The following is a 17,189-nucleotide window of genomic DNA, read 5'->3' on the forward strand; positions in this document are numbered from 1 at the left end:
TCACAAAATGACTCCAAGCCCACATCCCCGGATAGAAGGAGCCCAGCCTGATGGTCTCCCTCCCGGGAACTTCACAAAATCACTCCAAGTCCCCCAGGCCTCGGATGGAAGGAGCACAGCCTGACGGTCTCCCTCCCGGGAACCTCACAAAATGGCTCCAAGCCCCTCAGCCCCGGATAGAAGGAGCCCGCTTTGGCCCTCACCCTTCGACCTTCTAGGCCCTTAGGAAATTGGCTCCAAACCCCCCATATCCTGATGCCGGAGGCGCCTCGTCCATCCCTCACACCCTTCAGGGCCCTCAGAAAATGCCTGTGAGACCCTCAGTGCCCGGATACCTGGAGTACGATGTGGCCGACACCCTTCTGGTCGCCAAGGAAGATGGCTCCGAACCCTTCCAGTTCCCCGGATGTAGGAAGATGAGCCTGGCTGGGACCTTCTGGAACCTCTCAAAATGGCTTTGAGCCTCACTAGGTCCCCGGATGTGGATGCTGCCAAAGTTGAGGGGGCTTCTTCCCACAGTCGCTCTCACCTTGGATGGAGGACTGTGAACACATACAGTCGAGCCTGTATGCTCTAGGCCTGTGTGCTTCAGATGTGGCTTCTGGGACCCCACGTCCATTCAGCTGGGCTTCTCAGACCTCACGTCCATTCAGCTGGGCTTCTGGGACCCCACGTCCATTCAGCTGGGCTTCTGGGACCCCACATCCATTCAGCTGGTCTTTTGAGACTTCACGTCCACTCAGCTGGACCTCTGAGACCCCATGTCCATTTAGCTGTGCTTCTGAGACCCCACGTCCATATTCCCTGAGGAAGTTATGTGTCTCCACATCTCTGGGACCTCAGAATGCCACCCCGAGAGGGAAGGCTGATGGTCTAGGGAGACGGTAAGGGCCTAGTTTCCACAGGACAACCCTGTTTGGGGCAGCACACACCACACTGACTTCACTAGGCTCCTGGGGACCTGCTGACCATAGCCGGCCTTCCAGGTCCACTCAGGTTCTACTTGCACCCTGCAATTTAAGTGACACTCATTCCCTCAGCGAATACCTTCCAGAAGGTGGAGCCTAGGCAGAGCATTCACGGAACTAGATGGTTCCTGTTTGCTTATGTGGCCCTCCTTGTGTCTATGCTGTCCAAAGGCAAGGGCTGCCTCAGTAGGGTCTGCTTCTCCTCAAAGGGCCCATTTCTTGCCTCCTGAAGTGTTCACCTCCACTCTGAAAGTGTGGCATGGCCATCTCTCTTTCTGAAAGCTCACAAAGTGGTCACCATCCCACCCCTAACCAGAATGTAAATGGTGAAAGGTGGAAGGGGGACTCCAGTCTGGATATTGCAATGAGGCGACCCCCAACTTCCAGGCACCTCACAAAATAGCACCAGCTCCCCGGGGACATAGATGAGAATGCAGGGACCAACTTCTACATAGTTCTCATCCGCACAAGTCACCCCCTTTTGGTGGACGCCCACTTGCAGGGATGCTGCTGGATCAGCGTCTGCATATCTGGACCTTGGCATCCATAGTCTACGCTCTGCTCTCATCTTGTCTCTGAAATGGACCTGGTTTTATGTATGCGAACAGTGGTTTCCATTAGCATTTCTGAAAGCAGGCATGGCCTTGGCAGATGGGAATGTAGGGGAAGCATCAAGGCTAAGGGAAATTGCTGTCTAGAAATGATTAGATTAGTTGCGGACTGGAAGGTGCTAACTAGTAGATAATTTTCTCTGACAGAGAAATCAGAGCTTTGGGATAATGTAGGAGAAAAGGTAATAACATCACTTATATGTCTGCCATGACTATTCTGTAGTCCTGGGTGATGGCAAGATATCTGGTCTCACTGTGTACAACAACAATTTGTGAAGATTTTTCCCTTCTACTTCCACTTCCTATTCCTCTTACCAATCTCTTACTTCTGTTTTATTTCCTCCCCCTCCTTTTCCTCTTCATTCAGCTCTTCCTCTGACTTCTACTCTTCCTCCTTCTTCATATCCTCATCTTCATCTGTAGCACTTACAATAACTGAGCTTCTAGTAGTTGGTGGTTAAGACTAATCACACCTGAGAGAAGAAACTTTCCACCACAGCCTTTCTTAGGTATACAAGGAACATATGAACATAAGGGAAGCTGAGAGAGGCCACTCAGAGGAATATTTATGCAAAGGGGATTGAGTGCTGCCTTTCACAACAAACCAGTGAATATCTCTGCTTCATTTGTGCTCTGTGACTCACATTTTGGAACTCTTTGATGCAAGGGAGAGTTTTTATGTCCCCAGGGAGTAGGAAGCTGTAGCACCACAACAATGAGACTTGCAAATGGCCCCACTTTATATCCTAATGGGACCTACAGTTGTAAACTGGGTCAAAGAAAATCAAGGAAACAATAATAACTATTAAAGTTGTTGTAAAAAGTGTCCTCTGGGAGATGTATGCTTTGTTAATCAATAAACTGCCTGGAAGTCATTCTTAGGATGTACTTCCTGTAGCTAACTCATGTGGGATTCCCCTCTATATGCGGTGAATATCATTGGTTAATAAAGGAATTGCTTTGGGCCTATAGCAGAGCTATAGGGAAACAGAGCTAGGAGGGAAAAATAAATGGAATGCTGGGAAAAAGAAGGTGGAGTCAGAGAGAAACCATGGAGCTGCCACTGGAGACAGACGAGTTGAAACTTTGCTGATAGGTCACAACCTCACTGTGATGCACAGATTAATGGAGATGGGTTAAATTAAGATATAAGAGTTAGCAAATAAGAAGCCAAAGATAATGGTCCAAACACTGATTTAATTAGTACAGTTTTCTGTGTGATTATTTCGGTTCAGGGCAGCCAGGACAAACAAGAAGCCCCCTTCCAACAGTTAACATTTCTGAACAAAAATATTATCAAATTTAAAATCATGGGCCAATCCTAGAAAATTGGTGTGTAGGTCTTGAACGGGGACATATAAATAGAGACAGTACTTTCATTTCCTATTCACCAAGACCTGAATAATCACACAAAACTATATTAATTACAACACTGTTTGACTGATAGCTCAGGCATATTTCCAGCTAGATCTTACATCTTAAATTAACCCATTTTTGTTAATCTGTGTATCTCTTTGAGACTTTGGCTTACTGGTAAGTTTCTAGCATCTTTCTCCTTCCATGACTACATGGTGTCTGCCTGACTCTGCCTTTTTTCTCCCTGTATACAGTTTGGTTTTCCCACCTACATATATTCTGGTCTGCCATAGTCCAAAGCAACTTCTTTTTTACCAATAGTAATAAAACATATTCACAACGTACAGAGGGGAATCCCATACCATTTCCCCTTTCTTTAAATAAAAAGGAAGGTTTAGAGCCGGGCGGTGGTGGTGCATGCCTTTAATCCCAGCACTCGAGAGGCAGAGGCAGGCGGATCTTTAACTTAACATAGTAAAACTACATATAACAAAACAGATATCAAGCAGGAGCTATAGTTACAATATTTCTTTGTGGTTCCAAAGTTTCATATTTAATTTATCTTTTTTCATAACTAAGGAAAACTATAAGTACAACTGTCTGCCTTCAACTCCATCAAAGACCCCAGAAGGATATTATATTACCAAAGTGAACAGGAAGAGCATTGTAAGCAATTTTTAAAGTTCTAGAGTTGACAGCAGCATCTTGCTGCCTGGAGTGTCACCCAAAGTTCTTTTGTAACATTAGAGCATCCATCTTCAGCCTATAGGCCCATAATTTCTGTCAGACTTTTCAGTGAAGCTGGATATTTGAAGATCTATTCTGCCTTGTACTGGCAAAATTCATCTGCTGCTTTTTTCTGTGTCCTGCAGAATGTCTGGCTGTTTCTTCTGTGACGCAGGAACCCTGAAGGACTCTTCTCTCTTTTGGAAAGTTCAACAGTCATTTTTCTGTGCATGTCCAGTTCATATAGCATGCATCAACAGTCCAGGCAAAAGCAGTTTCTTGACCAAATGGCTAGCCTTGTCACATTGAAGGCAAATTTCATAACCAGTTTCTTCAATGTCCATCAACCTTTCTGAAGTAATTGGTGCTGCCAGAAGCAGACATGTCTCACTGTCAGGAAAAGTCTAAGTTCTTAAAACCTTTTAATTGTCATATCCTGTAGGTCTTTTAAAAGTTTGAGGAATACCTATCCATCTGAAATATATCTCTGTGCATTTAGAAAGCTTAACTAATGTGACTATAGTTTAACTATTATAGATGACTATCTATTAATCCATATTTTTAAATTATGCATTACATTTTTAAGTGAGCTGTATAAACATAATACCTTAAACAAGAATAGAAATATACATATACCAAAATTGACCTTAAATTTATATCAATAAACCAAGAACCATATCAGTGTAAATTATTCATATATCATATTACCCCTTTATTTTAAGAAAGAGATTTACTGTGACCATTAACCACTTACAATCAACCAACTTTAAATGAAAACAAACATTCATAAACAATCATTTTGAGAATTTGGGCATAGTTTTTTTCCAAACTGCTTCCTGCTGTTTGTTGGACAAAGGATTTTTAGGGTTCACAGAGAATTTTTTGGGGGGTCTTGGTCCATCAAGCCACATTAGCAAGGAAGGAATCCACAGGTTCTCATCTTTTATGGAAACAAAAGCAGAACCTCTTTTCCGAAGTAACATATCCTTAGACTCAAGATACCTCTAAAATATATATGTTGGTTTAGTTTAGCTTAGAATCAAATATTTTTCAGCAGTTAACTTATTAACAGTCAACATTAATATACATAATCCACACTCTTTGTGTTTATTACATCTTTACATCGCTTATTTTTTTACTCCATTACTTTTAATATTTATTTTATTAACTTTACTCCTTTAATCTGTGGTACTCTTTTATATTACTTTTACTGCCTCTTTAAAGACTTTGTTTCATTTAAAAAAACTATTTCTTTCTATAACTGCCTATACCTATTTTCTTAAGCCTATGTACATTTTTTTTAAAACACACCATGACTGGTTCACAGGTTTATTTCTGTCTGAATCTGTCTTTATTGTACATCCTTAATCCTTTTTTGATCACTGCTGTGAACTGTTAAGCAGGCATGGCTAGGACCAGAGCAGCCACTTTGGCTGTTGCTTCCTCCCTCCTTGGCTTTGCAACATGGCAGAGTTTCATTTACTACCAACTCTGAGAGCTGTGTTTACCACCCCAACTTTCAGAAGCAGGTGGCCCACATGGCCACCAAGTAACTTACAGTGCACTGCCCAAAGCCCCATTCAAGTGCTCTATAACAAGACTTCCTGAAAAAGCCAGATCCATTTGTACCAGTAAGCTGTCTCTTAAAGGAGCCCCCCAGTTTTTGCTGCTAATGCTGAGGCCTGAAGTAGTCCCTTAAAGGAGCAGTTCCTCTGTTTACTGTCAGCAAACAGAGCTTATCTAAAAATATGTAGTTACCAAGAAGCTACAATTGACTCCTATTTTCTGGGTCTAAAAGCCATTTTGCAAAGCTTTCTTAGACTTTTATGTAGAAATTCTTGCCAAATATTTGGGTGTCATTTGTAAACAGAGATTGTACTTTCATTTCCCAGCCACCCAGACCCAAATAATCACACAAAACTATATTAATTACAACACTATTTGGCCGATGACTCAGGTGTATTTCTGGCTAACTCTTACATCTTAAATTAACCCATTTCTATTAATCTGTGTATCTCCATGAGGCTGTGGCTTACTGGTAAGGTTCTGTCATCTTTCTCCTTCTGCAGCTACATGGTATCTGCCTGACTCTGCTTTCTTTCTTCCTGCATTCAGTTTAGTTTTCCCACCTACCTATATTCTGGTCTGCCATAAGCCAAAGCAACTTCTTTATTAACCAATGGTAATAAAACATATTCATAACATACTGAGAGGAATCCTACATCATGGAAACTGTGAACAAGTATACTCTATATTAGGCTGCAGATCTAGTTAGAAGTCGAGTTACTTTTGTAAAGAAAAATTTCAGAACACAAACTAATGCTAAATGTAATGGAAAACGCAAATCAAAATATGAAACAACATAAACTGAGTGAAATAAAAATGCATAGAAAATAAAAATGGGAGATAATACCCAAAGTAAAAAGGCCCTCTCATGTCCATGAAATGACCACTTCTAAAAGTTTCCACAGTAAATTTGCAGGTTTACAAGAGGCTGGATGGACCTTCTGCAGTGAGCACACTGGACTGACTTATCAGAAATCATGATGATGGGCTGACAACTTGTCTTCTATATCCTGCCAACCCCACCAATCCTGAGTCATATATAAAAAAAGCAGGGGCACAGGGTACCTAGACTATGTCATGTTATTTGAAGGCCTTGCTCTGGCAATCTATAGAGGTTGTGATTTCTTTAAATAATGATTGAAGTATCAGAAGAATAAAGATTAAAATACAGGCTGACTGAAGAGCTGCAATCAATGCCTTCTGCCACCAAATTCAACAGACCAGTTTTGAGGCAGGTCACAGCTATTTGAAAAGTCCAAATAATGCTTCCTTGGTTTCTATCCTGGTTACCACAAACTACCAAATGGAGATCAAGTAACACAGCATATCTCCAAGAACACTGGAAAGTCACTTCCTCCCATACACAATTAGTGTGTCAGGAAGACAGAAACAGTCATAAGAACAGGCCTTTGAGTAGTAGCACATGATCTAAACAATCTAGGAAAAAATCTTAGAAATAAGATTTAAAGGAAGGGTACAAAATGTGGCCCTAAGGGGTGAAGGAAAAAATATAAGAATTCAGGACAAGATAATGCAATGGGTAAAGGCCCTTGCTGCCAAGCTGCGTGACCTGAGATAAATGCTCAGAGCCTGCTTGGTAGAAGAAAACAGACTCTTATAAGCTGTCCTCTGACATGGGTTCTATGGCCCACATTTTACCTGCATATGCACAATAAATAAATTAATGTAAAACTGCAAAGAAAAGGGTGCCATGTATAACTAGGAGCGGCGTGGTTGGCAATTTTCTATGGAATTACTGGCATGTAACTCTCTTGCATGAACAAAGAACTGACCAATAGGGAAAGACAGCAAATTATAGTCATGGAGAAAAGGAAAGGAACCGCCTTATTCCTTTAGGATAGGTGAAGCCTAAGGCTTGAAGACTGTTAAACAGGTGCTGGCTTGGGTAATGTATTTTCTTCCGTGGTGCTTCCCTTTCCCCCACTAGCCCTGCTTATATATATGCCCCTGCGCATTCCAGATATTTCTCAGCATCTTCTGAGAAAAATAAGCCACCATCCCAGGGAGCCTACCTTTGCCACCCCACCCCCTCCTGCTTACATTCCTCTAAGTTCCCTTCAACACAGACTGTTACAAAAATCCACAACTGGTCAAAATTCAGAGAGAAACGTACTGTGGAGTGCCCAACTCTAAAAAATACACCTAAAATACAACCCTACAACCAAAGCTCAGTTAACATAATGGAAGAGGGGATAAAAAGATTGTAAGAGTCAGAGGACCAGGATTTCTACTATGAGATAGCCTTTTATGTAAGATTAGCACAATGACAACATGGGAAAATCTCATAAGGCTCCATACTTAGATTAAAAGCTATAGGTAACCAAAGACTTCTGAGAGAGGAAGATTCAGTCTTCTCCATGGACAAGAACCCATGATAGGTTCTCTAATCCCAAGTGGTAAGCCCTAAACACAAATACATATGACAAACATTAAAAGAACTCAGAAGATTGTATTTAAATGTGGATATATATAATTATAAATATATATATAAATATATTCATTATATAATTATTTATATATTTATATAAGTTAATACAATTAAAATTCAAGAAGAAATTCACCTTCTACCACAGCTAAAGCACTACAAGTGTGTAAATGGTTTTCAAATACACAGTAGTGCCGGGAGAAAGAAGCCAAGTCAGAGTCGCCATGATTCTCCCACTCCAGACAGACGCAGGTTAAGATCTTCCCTAGTAAGCCACCTCGTGGGCTACACAGATTATTAGAAATGGGTTAGATCAATATGTAAGAGCTAGCCAATAGAAGGCTGGAACTAATGGGCCAAGCAGTGTTTAAAGAATACAGTTTCCGTGTAATTATTTCGGGTATAAAGCTAGCCGTGCGGGCGGGCGGCCGGGTGCCAGGAACGTAGCCCGCCGCTCCTTATCACTACACAGTAGGATATATCAGTTTGACTTATTTTAGTTGTGTCTAGTTAAACAGATAGAAACTTTCCTTAACATGGGTTTCAATGAAACCAGATTACAAGGACAATACCAATACATGGAAGGGGGAAATTTCACCAGATCCATATCCATAGACAAAGAACTATAGACAACTAAGAAATGCTGACAATGGGAGAGTTACCATTCTTCAGGGATTAGCCCCCAATTGATTATGCAATAAGAAGTCAGTCAGCCTAAGAACATATACATGTAAGCAACACTAAATGGACTTATATGGTTTTGTTTGTTTATTTATTTGTGTATATGTAACAATTTGTGTGTAGTAATAGTAACAATCAAAGAAAAAGGGGCCACAAATTTGAGAGGGAACAAGGGGGTTGGAGAAAGTAAAGGCACAGAAAGAAAGGAAAGAAGCAGAAGTGACTAGTTATTCTATCTTGACCCAAAGAACAAAGTGATTTGTTGGCAAGTCAAGGTGTACATGGAAATTCAAAGTACCAACGAGGATGTGGCCATGTAATCAAACAAGACTGCTTAGAAAAATTCTACCATTAATTAATCAGATGAGTATGTCCATCTCATCCTACTTGGGCACACAACATGACTTAGGGGACAAGCTGATTAGATTTTAGGGAAATGAGTTATTTATCAGGATCTCTATGAAAATCAGAGGAGTGGTTGGAAGAAACCAATGCAAGAATAAGATAGGGGTGGGATGGGGGACAAGTATATGGTATAAACAAAGCTAGACCACTTTGCCTAAGATATATCTACTCATCCTAATACCCAAGATTGGCTGGTCCTTGAACTAAACAGAGAAAATAGTAACAACCATTCCCAATCTTGAGGATTGAGAGAGGCAAAGGTGCTTGTGCTTTTCAACTTATACAGGTCCCATGGCAAGATATGTCTCATCATATAGGGCTCTTTTTCTGAGAATTTACATAATATCTTAGAATAGAAAAAAGAAAAACTTGGGCCTTCCTATCTATCTATCTGCTTACCACATATACTTGGCCTGACCTCCCTCTCCAGACTGACTATGAGCCATCTTAGTGACATGACAAACAAAGAGAATGATGACTTCAACAGATGCCTTCTGAGAATCTAGAACTTATAGTCACTATTTATTGGGTGTTCCTACTGGAACCAACACTCTGACTTGCTAAGACAGGGACTTGTGGTCTGCTGTTCAGAACATTCCTGATGGACTTATTACAGCATCATGGCTAGTCAGAGTGTAGAAGAGAATTGTGGAATCAATGTGAGCCCAGTTGTTAATCAAGAGCCTGAAAGCGAGGCTCTTGATAGATATAATTCTTCACATGATTCAGAAGCAGATTCAAAAGATGGTCTGGTGAGACAAGATGATCAAGATGTCATACAAGATCAAGCCTATGTAGAGATCCCACTACCTGAAGACCAAAGCCAACCAATAGCCAGTGAGGAAGATAACACCAACCTTTTCAGTCTGCCCTTTCCCATGAAGCTTTGGTCCATTGTGCAGAATGAGGCATTCAAGTCAGTGAAGTGGACTAAGGAAGGAGACACCATAATGATTGAGGTAGACCTTTTCCAGAAAGAGGTCCTTCATCTAAAGGGGGCAAAGAAGATTTTTGAAACAGACAGTTTGAAGAGTTTTATTCGCCAGCTCAACATATATGGATTCAGAAAGATATACCCTGAGACATCTGTGGCTTTCTCTGAAGAGTACAAGAGAATATTGGTAATGTACAAAGTAGTTTTGTCCTAATTTAACAACAGAAGCATACATGTATCTCCCCCAATCCATGCCATACATGATGTCAGTTCTATTTTAGCAGGAGGGTCACTAAAATGTCAAAAAAGTAGATTTTGAATGTAATGGCTTTGTTCTTAAATTACATAAGGCCCACCTAAAAGTATTCAAACAAGAAGAATGGCTATGAAAAGCCATATAGTGGTGCATGCATGTACACCAGTGTGTGTGTGTGTGTGTGTGTATGTATGTATGTATGTGTGATCATCTTAACTTACATACTGTTTAAGAATCATTGCCAACTCATTATTTTTTAATCACAAACTAGGACAATGTGACTGGTGGTGAAGAGGGTTGTGGGGATCAACACATATTTCATCTTAGGATAGCTAAACTGTTCATTTTGTTTCAGATGTACCGTCACTTCAACTTTCAGAGAGATAAGCCTGGACTTGTTGAGTATATCTGGGGCAAAGAAGACCTAAAAAATCTTGCCCACCAAGCTCTCTGTGTACCTATTCCACTTAGATCTTCTCAAGAGCCAACTTCAAAAAAGAAGAAGTCACCTACCAGATATTCTCCACGATTCTATCGCAAACCTGAGGAAGACTGTGAAGATGCCAAGAAGAAAAGCTCCAATGACCAGGCATACAAAGGAAATCAAGGCTTTGTATTCTCTGCTGTGTGGGCTATGAAATTTATTCCTCCACGTTCACTAGAAATGCAGCTTCCGGGGGAGTCAAGTAACCCAATTGCAGATGATACCTCAGGCACTATTATATGTGGGCCCCCAACTGCTCCTGGAATTCAAGGCACAGAAGAAAATTCAAGTGCTAGTTCATCAGATCAACCCATTTTAAGTTCTATGATGTCTCTGTACAACAGTTCTTGCTCTGCCCTATTGTCTACCCTCTTAGGAAGGCCAACAAACGAATCTCCCGATGAAGAGCAGGAGGGCTCCTCAGATTACAAGAGTGTAATCTGTGAGCCCATAAAGAATAGTCCTCGCTTATGAACTCGCAGGTCCCTGAAGACCAGTAGAAAATTTCTTCTGAGAATATATCAACTTTTGGCATCAGAAGCGTAAATATCATGATGGTAAATAAATAATCTAAACTAGAATCCAGAGTCTGTATCATATCTGCCCCTCTGTACCATCCTGTATGCTTGGCTTCCCCAATCTTGGATTCACTTTATCTTTTCAGGAGAACCAGCAATAGTTTCAGGATCTCAGCAAAGCATTCTTCCCAGTAGGGTGGAAAACAAGCCTGGAAATATATGCTCCCCTGGCACTTGCTTATTGGATACTAGCTTCACCTCACATTGCTCAGGGGTCTGGAATTAGGAGATTCCATTGTCTTGTGTCTGTACCCCCAACAGAGGTCATCAGGAAATTTCTGAGCAAGACCTGAGGGTTACTATCAAGCATCCATTAGCCCCGTATGAGCATGCCTTAAACTGGCTGCCCATCTGCTAAGGAGTGAGCACTACTATGCCCTGGTCCCTGGGATACAGACCATTCCTCTCAGCACATGGGGGTGGGAAACTACCTGACACAAAAGGAAGACAGACACTAGAAACTTTGCAACAGAACCTGCAAAATGTTGCTATAAAATGTCCCCCACTTATCTTTTCTTAATCAACCTAAAAGAGTCAGAGCTAGATTTAGGACATTTAAGATAAGAAATGGCTGGGTGAGAGCCACCCTTCCGTGCCTGGAGGAACCTCTCCAGAGGGCTCTTGCACCGTGGGAGGTAGGAGAACCCAACATTGTTGCGCTTCTCTATTGATTGCCCTCTTCATCACAGATTTTCCAGGGCATTGGTGTCGACTCAGTGCCTGGCCCCAGGCTTGCCACCTGGTCCCCAGGATGCTGTGCATGAACTTCCTGGGTTTTGACAGAAACAACACATGGGAAAGCACATGGGGGCCCCAGGACATTAAACACCATTTATGTGCAATCCAGGCAACAGCAGGCAACCAAAGTAAGAGAGTCTTTTCCTGGTAGTTTTCCATTCCCCTGAAGGCCAAGGTACTAAGGCCACAGAAGCACAGTGAGAGAGGAAAGTCCTCACTGACGTCGAATTCATGAGAGCATAGCAGTCTGGGTGGATCTGGGGACAGTCCATAGTGTGTCTTTCTCACTCAGCAAGCCATTGGTGGCTCAATGCTGCTTTGACTTTAGAGTCTGCACTGTGATGGTGAGTTGGTGAGTTAATGAGGTGTTATTTAGCTGCTTTCTCAGCACCATTACACCCCATCCCCAGAGCCCATAGTGGTCACACCCTCCTCTGCAAGGGATTGAGCTCTAGAAACCATGTCAGTCACTTGGTATCTGTGCTGCCTGTCACAAGCATTGCCATTTGCACACAATCAGGCACACAGAGTGCAATGCTACAGACGCTTTCCTGACATTGGCTCTCAGATTATAAATAGGACCAGAGAACAAGAGTGGAGCAGTAACTACCTGAGTCTGAGGAACCTTGTCCTATTTACCCCATCCAAGTTCCTCTGGTGAGCCTAAAGACAGAGTGCTGTTTCAGGAAGGTTCAGCATATATCCTCCAGCTCACACCAAAACAGAAATGCCAGTTTACTGAGTGGCATCCTAAGGTCTCTTCTCTAATGAGTCAGCACCATGTTCTACATACCTTCATGAAGCACCTGTCACTGCTCTGTCAAGTCTGTACTCTTGCCAAGGCGAGGCCTTAATTTCCTTGGTGTCATTCACAGCATGTTCTGAAGATGGACACTATAAAGAAATACCACACTAGCTTATAATAGAGCATAATAAAGGGTTATTTATTTAGGGGTAGACCCACAGATCACAGTCTTCTGCACGAACGGGGATCAGGAACTGAATCCAGCAGCTGGAAGAGAAAGAGTGAGCTCACAATTTACCTTGGCATTTATATTATAAGAGACCACACCCAAGTGGGCTGGTATCTTAAAAGCTATTGCCTGAAGGAGCTTCCACAGCACCATTCTTCTATACCTTTTTTTCATAGTGTTCATTGTGATTGCTGATGGTACATTTCTGGTAGGTACTGAGCATAGAACACAAGCACTAGTCACAGTTTGACCCATTATAAGACAAACAACATAAAACTGCTGGAAGGAGGGGCAAGTAAACCTTATCTTTCTCAGATACTTTCTCAGGCTCCAAATAGAGAAAGATATCACAACCCAGCCCTTCAGTTTCAGAGCCATTTTCCATGTTACCTGAAACTCCATTAAACTTGGCCTACTGCCTCTCCTTTTCAAAGGTCAATGGCTACCTACCTGTTCAGTGACAAATTCAATGCTAAGGACTGTGATTGAGATAACTGGTATCAGTCTGTGGAATTTTCGAGAACCTCTCAGAATAGGATAGATTTGTAGAGAAAGTTATCAAGAGTACAATGTGTTGTCAGTGCTGAAGGAGGTCACCATGCCCTAGAGGAATACACAGGAAGGAGGAGCCCCTGGGCCTAGTTAGGTTTATTTTAAGCTGAGTAAGTTGGTATTTACTATAGAGGGACATTCTTGGATCCTCTGTGTCTCATACTTGTCTATGTCACTGCCACCAATACTCTTAGCTCACCAGCAGAGATATAAAAGCATACTCCTTGAGTAACATAACTTGTTTCTGTTCATCAAGGCCAGAGGAAGTTTCTTGCTTATCTGGCTCAAGGACCACAAGAGACAACAATCAGTGGATCAGAAAATACGTTTAGTTAGTAGACTGTACTACAATGTAGGCAGGATCTAACAGGCAAAAGATTACATCTTCCCAGATTAATGACATCTCTTTCAATTTAGTTTCAGACAAGGGTTTGGGTGTGTTGAATTCCACTGTCCTTCATGTAATTAGCAAACCACACACAGCATGGTATCACAGATCACAGACCTTCATCCCTCCCAGTCTTGTGTCTTGGTGAGTTTACAACCTAAGCACAAAGAGAGCCTGGTCCAAGTAGAGAAAGGGCCAGGCTTTCTACCTGTGTACATCCATGCTTAGAAGGAGAGAGGCCATGATAGGCTGGCAGGAGGCTTGGGTTGGCAAGGGTGGCCTCTGACCAGTCATCCATGGATATTGGGTTACACAATAGTAAGAACTAAAGCAAGAGGCAGGTTTATGGGGGATCAAGCTCTCTTTGGTCATGGACAGCACAGTCTTCCACCTCCAGGATTCCCAGTCAGATTTTCAATATAAGGATACATGTCTCTCACACCTAGGGAAGGGATGTTCAGAGCTATGGATGAGAATATATGACCAAGTTCAGTCCACATGGTACCAGTGTTGATGTGGATTTCTGAGGCTACTCCCAGTTGACTGCTATTCCCATGCTTAATCTCCAAGGCTTTTGTCCAAACTCTGACATCTCTTAGACAAGAGGTATAAACTGACATACAGCCACACCTGCACCTACACATAAGTTCATACTCACCACAGCAATGTATGAAGCCAATCAGGCCCAGACCCACCACTTCTGCATCAAGGACTAGAAAGTCATGTATGTAACCATACACTAATCTGGGTTGACCACTAGAAGACACTGTTGAACTCATCAGAATCTGGGGAGCTCTGATTAATCAATGCTAGAGCCAGGTCTCTGGCACAGAACCAGGAAGCAGATAGAACTGAGAAAAAAATAAGAGGACTAACTGGTTAGAGTGAGGCCATGCAACAGTTGGACTTAGAGTATTGAGGCCTTGGTGAAAGACCTGGAAAAGAGCAAAGGAAAGTTGTGAGCCTTAAGAAATGAGCTGGGAGGTGGGGCAATGGAAGGAGCTAGGCAGGCCAATGAGTGCTCAGAACAGTTGGAGTCCTATAGGAGTAATAGCCATGCAAGGTTTGTTGAGGTAAAATAAAGGTGGGTCTTTGAGTAATGACATAAAAACATGGCGTGGGGAACTGACACTTGTTTTCTGAGTTTCTGTCCTGCCTGGTCCCACAGTCATTCAATCCCAAAGAAATCACACAGAGGTCTATATTAGTTATAAACTGATTGGTCTAGTAGCTCAGATTTCTTATTAACTCTTATAACTTGTATTAGTCCATTATTCTTGTCTATGTTAGCCAAACGTCTCAGTACCTTTTTCAGTGGGTCAGTCACATCTTGCTTGCACTGTGTTTGGATCACGACTACAGAATGTGCTTCCTTCTTCCCAAAATTATCATTGCCCCACCTCTACTTCCTGCATGGTCATCCTGCCTATACTTCCTGACTGGGTACTGACCAATCAGCATTTATTTAAAATATAAGTGACAGGGTACAGACCATTTTCTCACAGCACTTCGTTCCGCCACTTAAAAAAAAAAACAACCAAGAACTCTGAATCTAATATTCTTTGTATAGCTTTTCTCTTAAGAATTATGCATAATAACTTGTAACCAACATTCTAAACAAAGGAAAATATCCATAGTCCATTTTTTTGGAATGGACTAGCTGTATACCTAGAGAAGGGGTACTGTGCATGTCTCTCAGAGGCAGTGAGAAGCTCTGCCATGCTGGACTGTGTTGAGCAACTGTGCTGAGGGAGCAGGCAGTACTGTATATATCATAGTAATGGCACTGCTTAAGTTTAGACTGGGCAGGGCAAGCAGGAAGTACCATATTTGACCTAGTAATGTCACAACCTAGATTCTTAAGCACTTAGCATTTTAAGAAGTGCTTCTGGTCAGAAAATAATTATAAATTGCAATAAAGACAAACCCAGATAAAAAGATATATAAATGGGTCACAGTGTTAGATAAATGTATGTAGGCTTGAAAGAGAAGAAAAAGAGTATAGAGGGTTGGAAAAGAAGCAAATGTTTTTTTTAAAGGGGGTAAAGTCTTTAAAGAGACAGAGTACAGATAGTCATAGATTAAAAGGAGTAAGGAAAAATAAGCCACATAAATATGGAAAATTCACAGAGAGTCTGGATTAAGTATATTATTGTGTTATCTTTTAATTATTTGACTGTAAATAACCTAACTACAGAGAGACATTTTATTGTATGGACTGCTAAGCTAAACCAGCATGTATCTTATAAAGGAATCATGACTTTCAAATTTAGCTCTAAGATTATTTTGCTTTGGAAAAGAGGTTCTTCTTTTGTTTCCTCAGAGGATAAGAACTTAGGGATTGCTTCCAGACTGGTGTGGTTTCATGGAATAAGACCTCCTGAAAGGTTGCCTTGAACACTCCTCAAAAAATTACTTTGCCCAACTGCTGACTGAGATGAAACTAGTACACAGGATACACCATAAAAGACCAGATTAACAGTGCCCCCAGTCAGCAAGAAGCAGTATGGACAAAACTACACCCATATTTCCAAATATTGCTTATAGATGTTTGTTTACATTTAAAGGTGGATATGCTATAGAGATGAATAATTTGCATTGGTATGAATCTGGTTTATTGATATAAATTAAGGTAAATTTTGTTATACTGTATATGTATATTTCACCTTTGATTAAGGTATTGTGCTTGTGTATTTATTTAAAAATGCAATGTATAATTAAGAAATATAAGTTAATATATAATCATCTATAATAGTCAAGCTTGCAGTCATGTTAGTTAGATTTTCTAGATGTATAGAAATATATTTCAGTCAGTTAGGTTTTCTTTGGATTTTTCAAAGACCTTCTGAATATGGCATTTAAATGTTTTAAAAATTAAGGACTTTTCATGACAATGAGACACATCTATTACTGGAAGCACCAAGCTACTTCAAGAGGTAGATGGGCACTAGTTAGCCATTTGGGCAAGAAACTGTTCCTGCCTGGACTGCTTAACTAAACATGTAGAACCCACAATGAAATGACTGCTTAACTTGCCTAAAGGTGAGACGATCCTTCGGGGTTCCTGATTCATAAAAGATTCTACTAAACATTCTGCAGGATACAAAAAACAGTGACTGCCAAACTGCAATATAGGCAGAACTGTCTTTGAAATTCCCTCCTTTGTGGAAAAGTCTGCTGGATAATATGGGCCTGTAGGCTGAAGATGGATGCCCCAATGGTACAGAAGAACTTTGGGTGACTGTCCAGGTAGCAAGATGTCTCTTTCAATTCTAGAATTTTGGAAGTTGCTTACAATACACTTTCTGTTTACTTAGTCTTTGATGGAGTTGAGGAATAGATAGTTATTATTACAGTTTTCCTTAGTTACGATAAAGGATAAAGTAGATATAAATATTGTAACTGTAATTCTTGCTAGAATCTTACTATGTTAAAGCCTTAATTTTTGTTTAAATAGAAAAGGGGAAATAGTGTGGGAAGTCCTTCTGCCTGTGTATTGCTTTCCTTGGTTAATGAATAGAGAAAT

The 17,189-nt window shown here is 41.2% G+C and overlaps 1 protein-coding gene across 1 annotated transcript; it reads left to right on the forward strand.

Moving 5' to 3' along the window:
• Positions 1 to 9,379: 9,379 nt before the first annotated feature.
• Positions 9,380 to 10,907, forward strand: Hsfx4 (heat shock transcription factor family, X-linked member 4). Its single transcript, XM_075958570.1, has 2 exons — positions 9,380 to 9,880; positions 10,305 to 10,907. Exons 1-2 carry the CDS (start codon positions 9,380 to 9,382, stop codon positions 10,905 to 10,907), a joined length of 1,104 nt encoding a protein of 367 aa, XP_075814685.1.
• Positions 10,908 to 17,189: the final 6,282 nt, after the last annotated feature.

The sequence above is a fragment of the Microtus pennsylvanicus genome, chromosome X (genome assembly GCF_037038515.1).
Source record: "Microtus pennsylvanicus isolate mMicPen1 chromosome X, mMicPen1.hap1, whole genome shotgun sequence".
Taxonomy (NCBI): domain Eukaryota; kingdom Metazoa; phylum Chordata; class Mammalia; order Rodentia; family Cricetidae; genus Microtus; species Microtus pennsylvanicus.

Bases quoted from the DNA above. Each gene is read 5' to 3' on its own strand.
- Hsfx4 (XM_075958570.1), top strand. From the start codon at position 9,380: ATGGCTAGTCAGAGTGTAGAAGAGAATTGTGGAATCAATGTGAGCCCA. The intron at 9,881-10,304 runs GTAATGTACAAA...ATTTTGTTTCAG, and splicing joins AAGAGTACAAGAGAATATTG to ATGTACCGTCACTTCAACTT.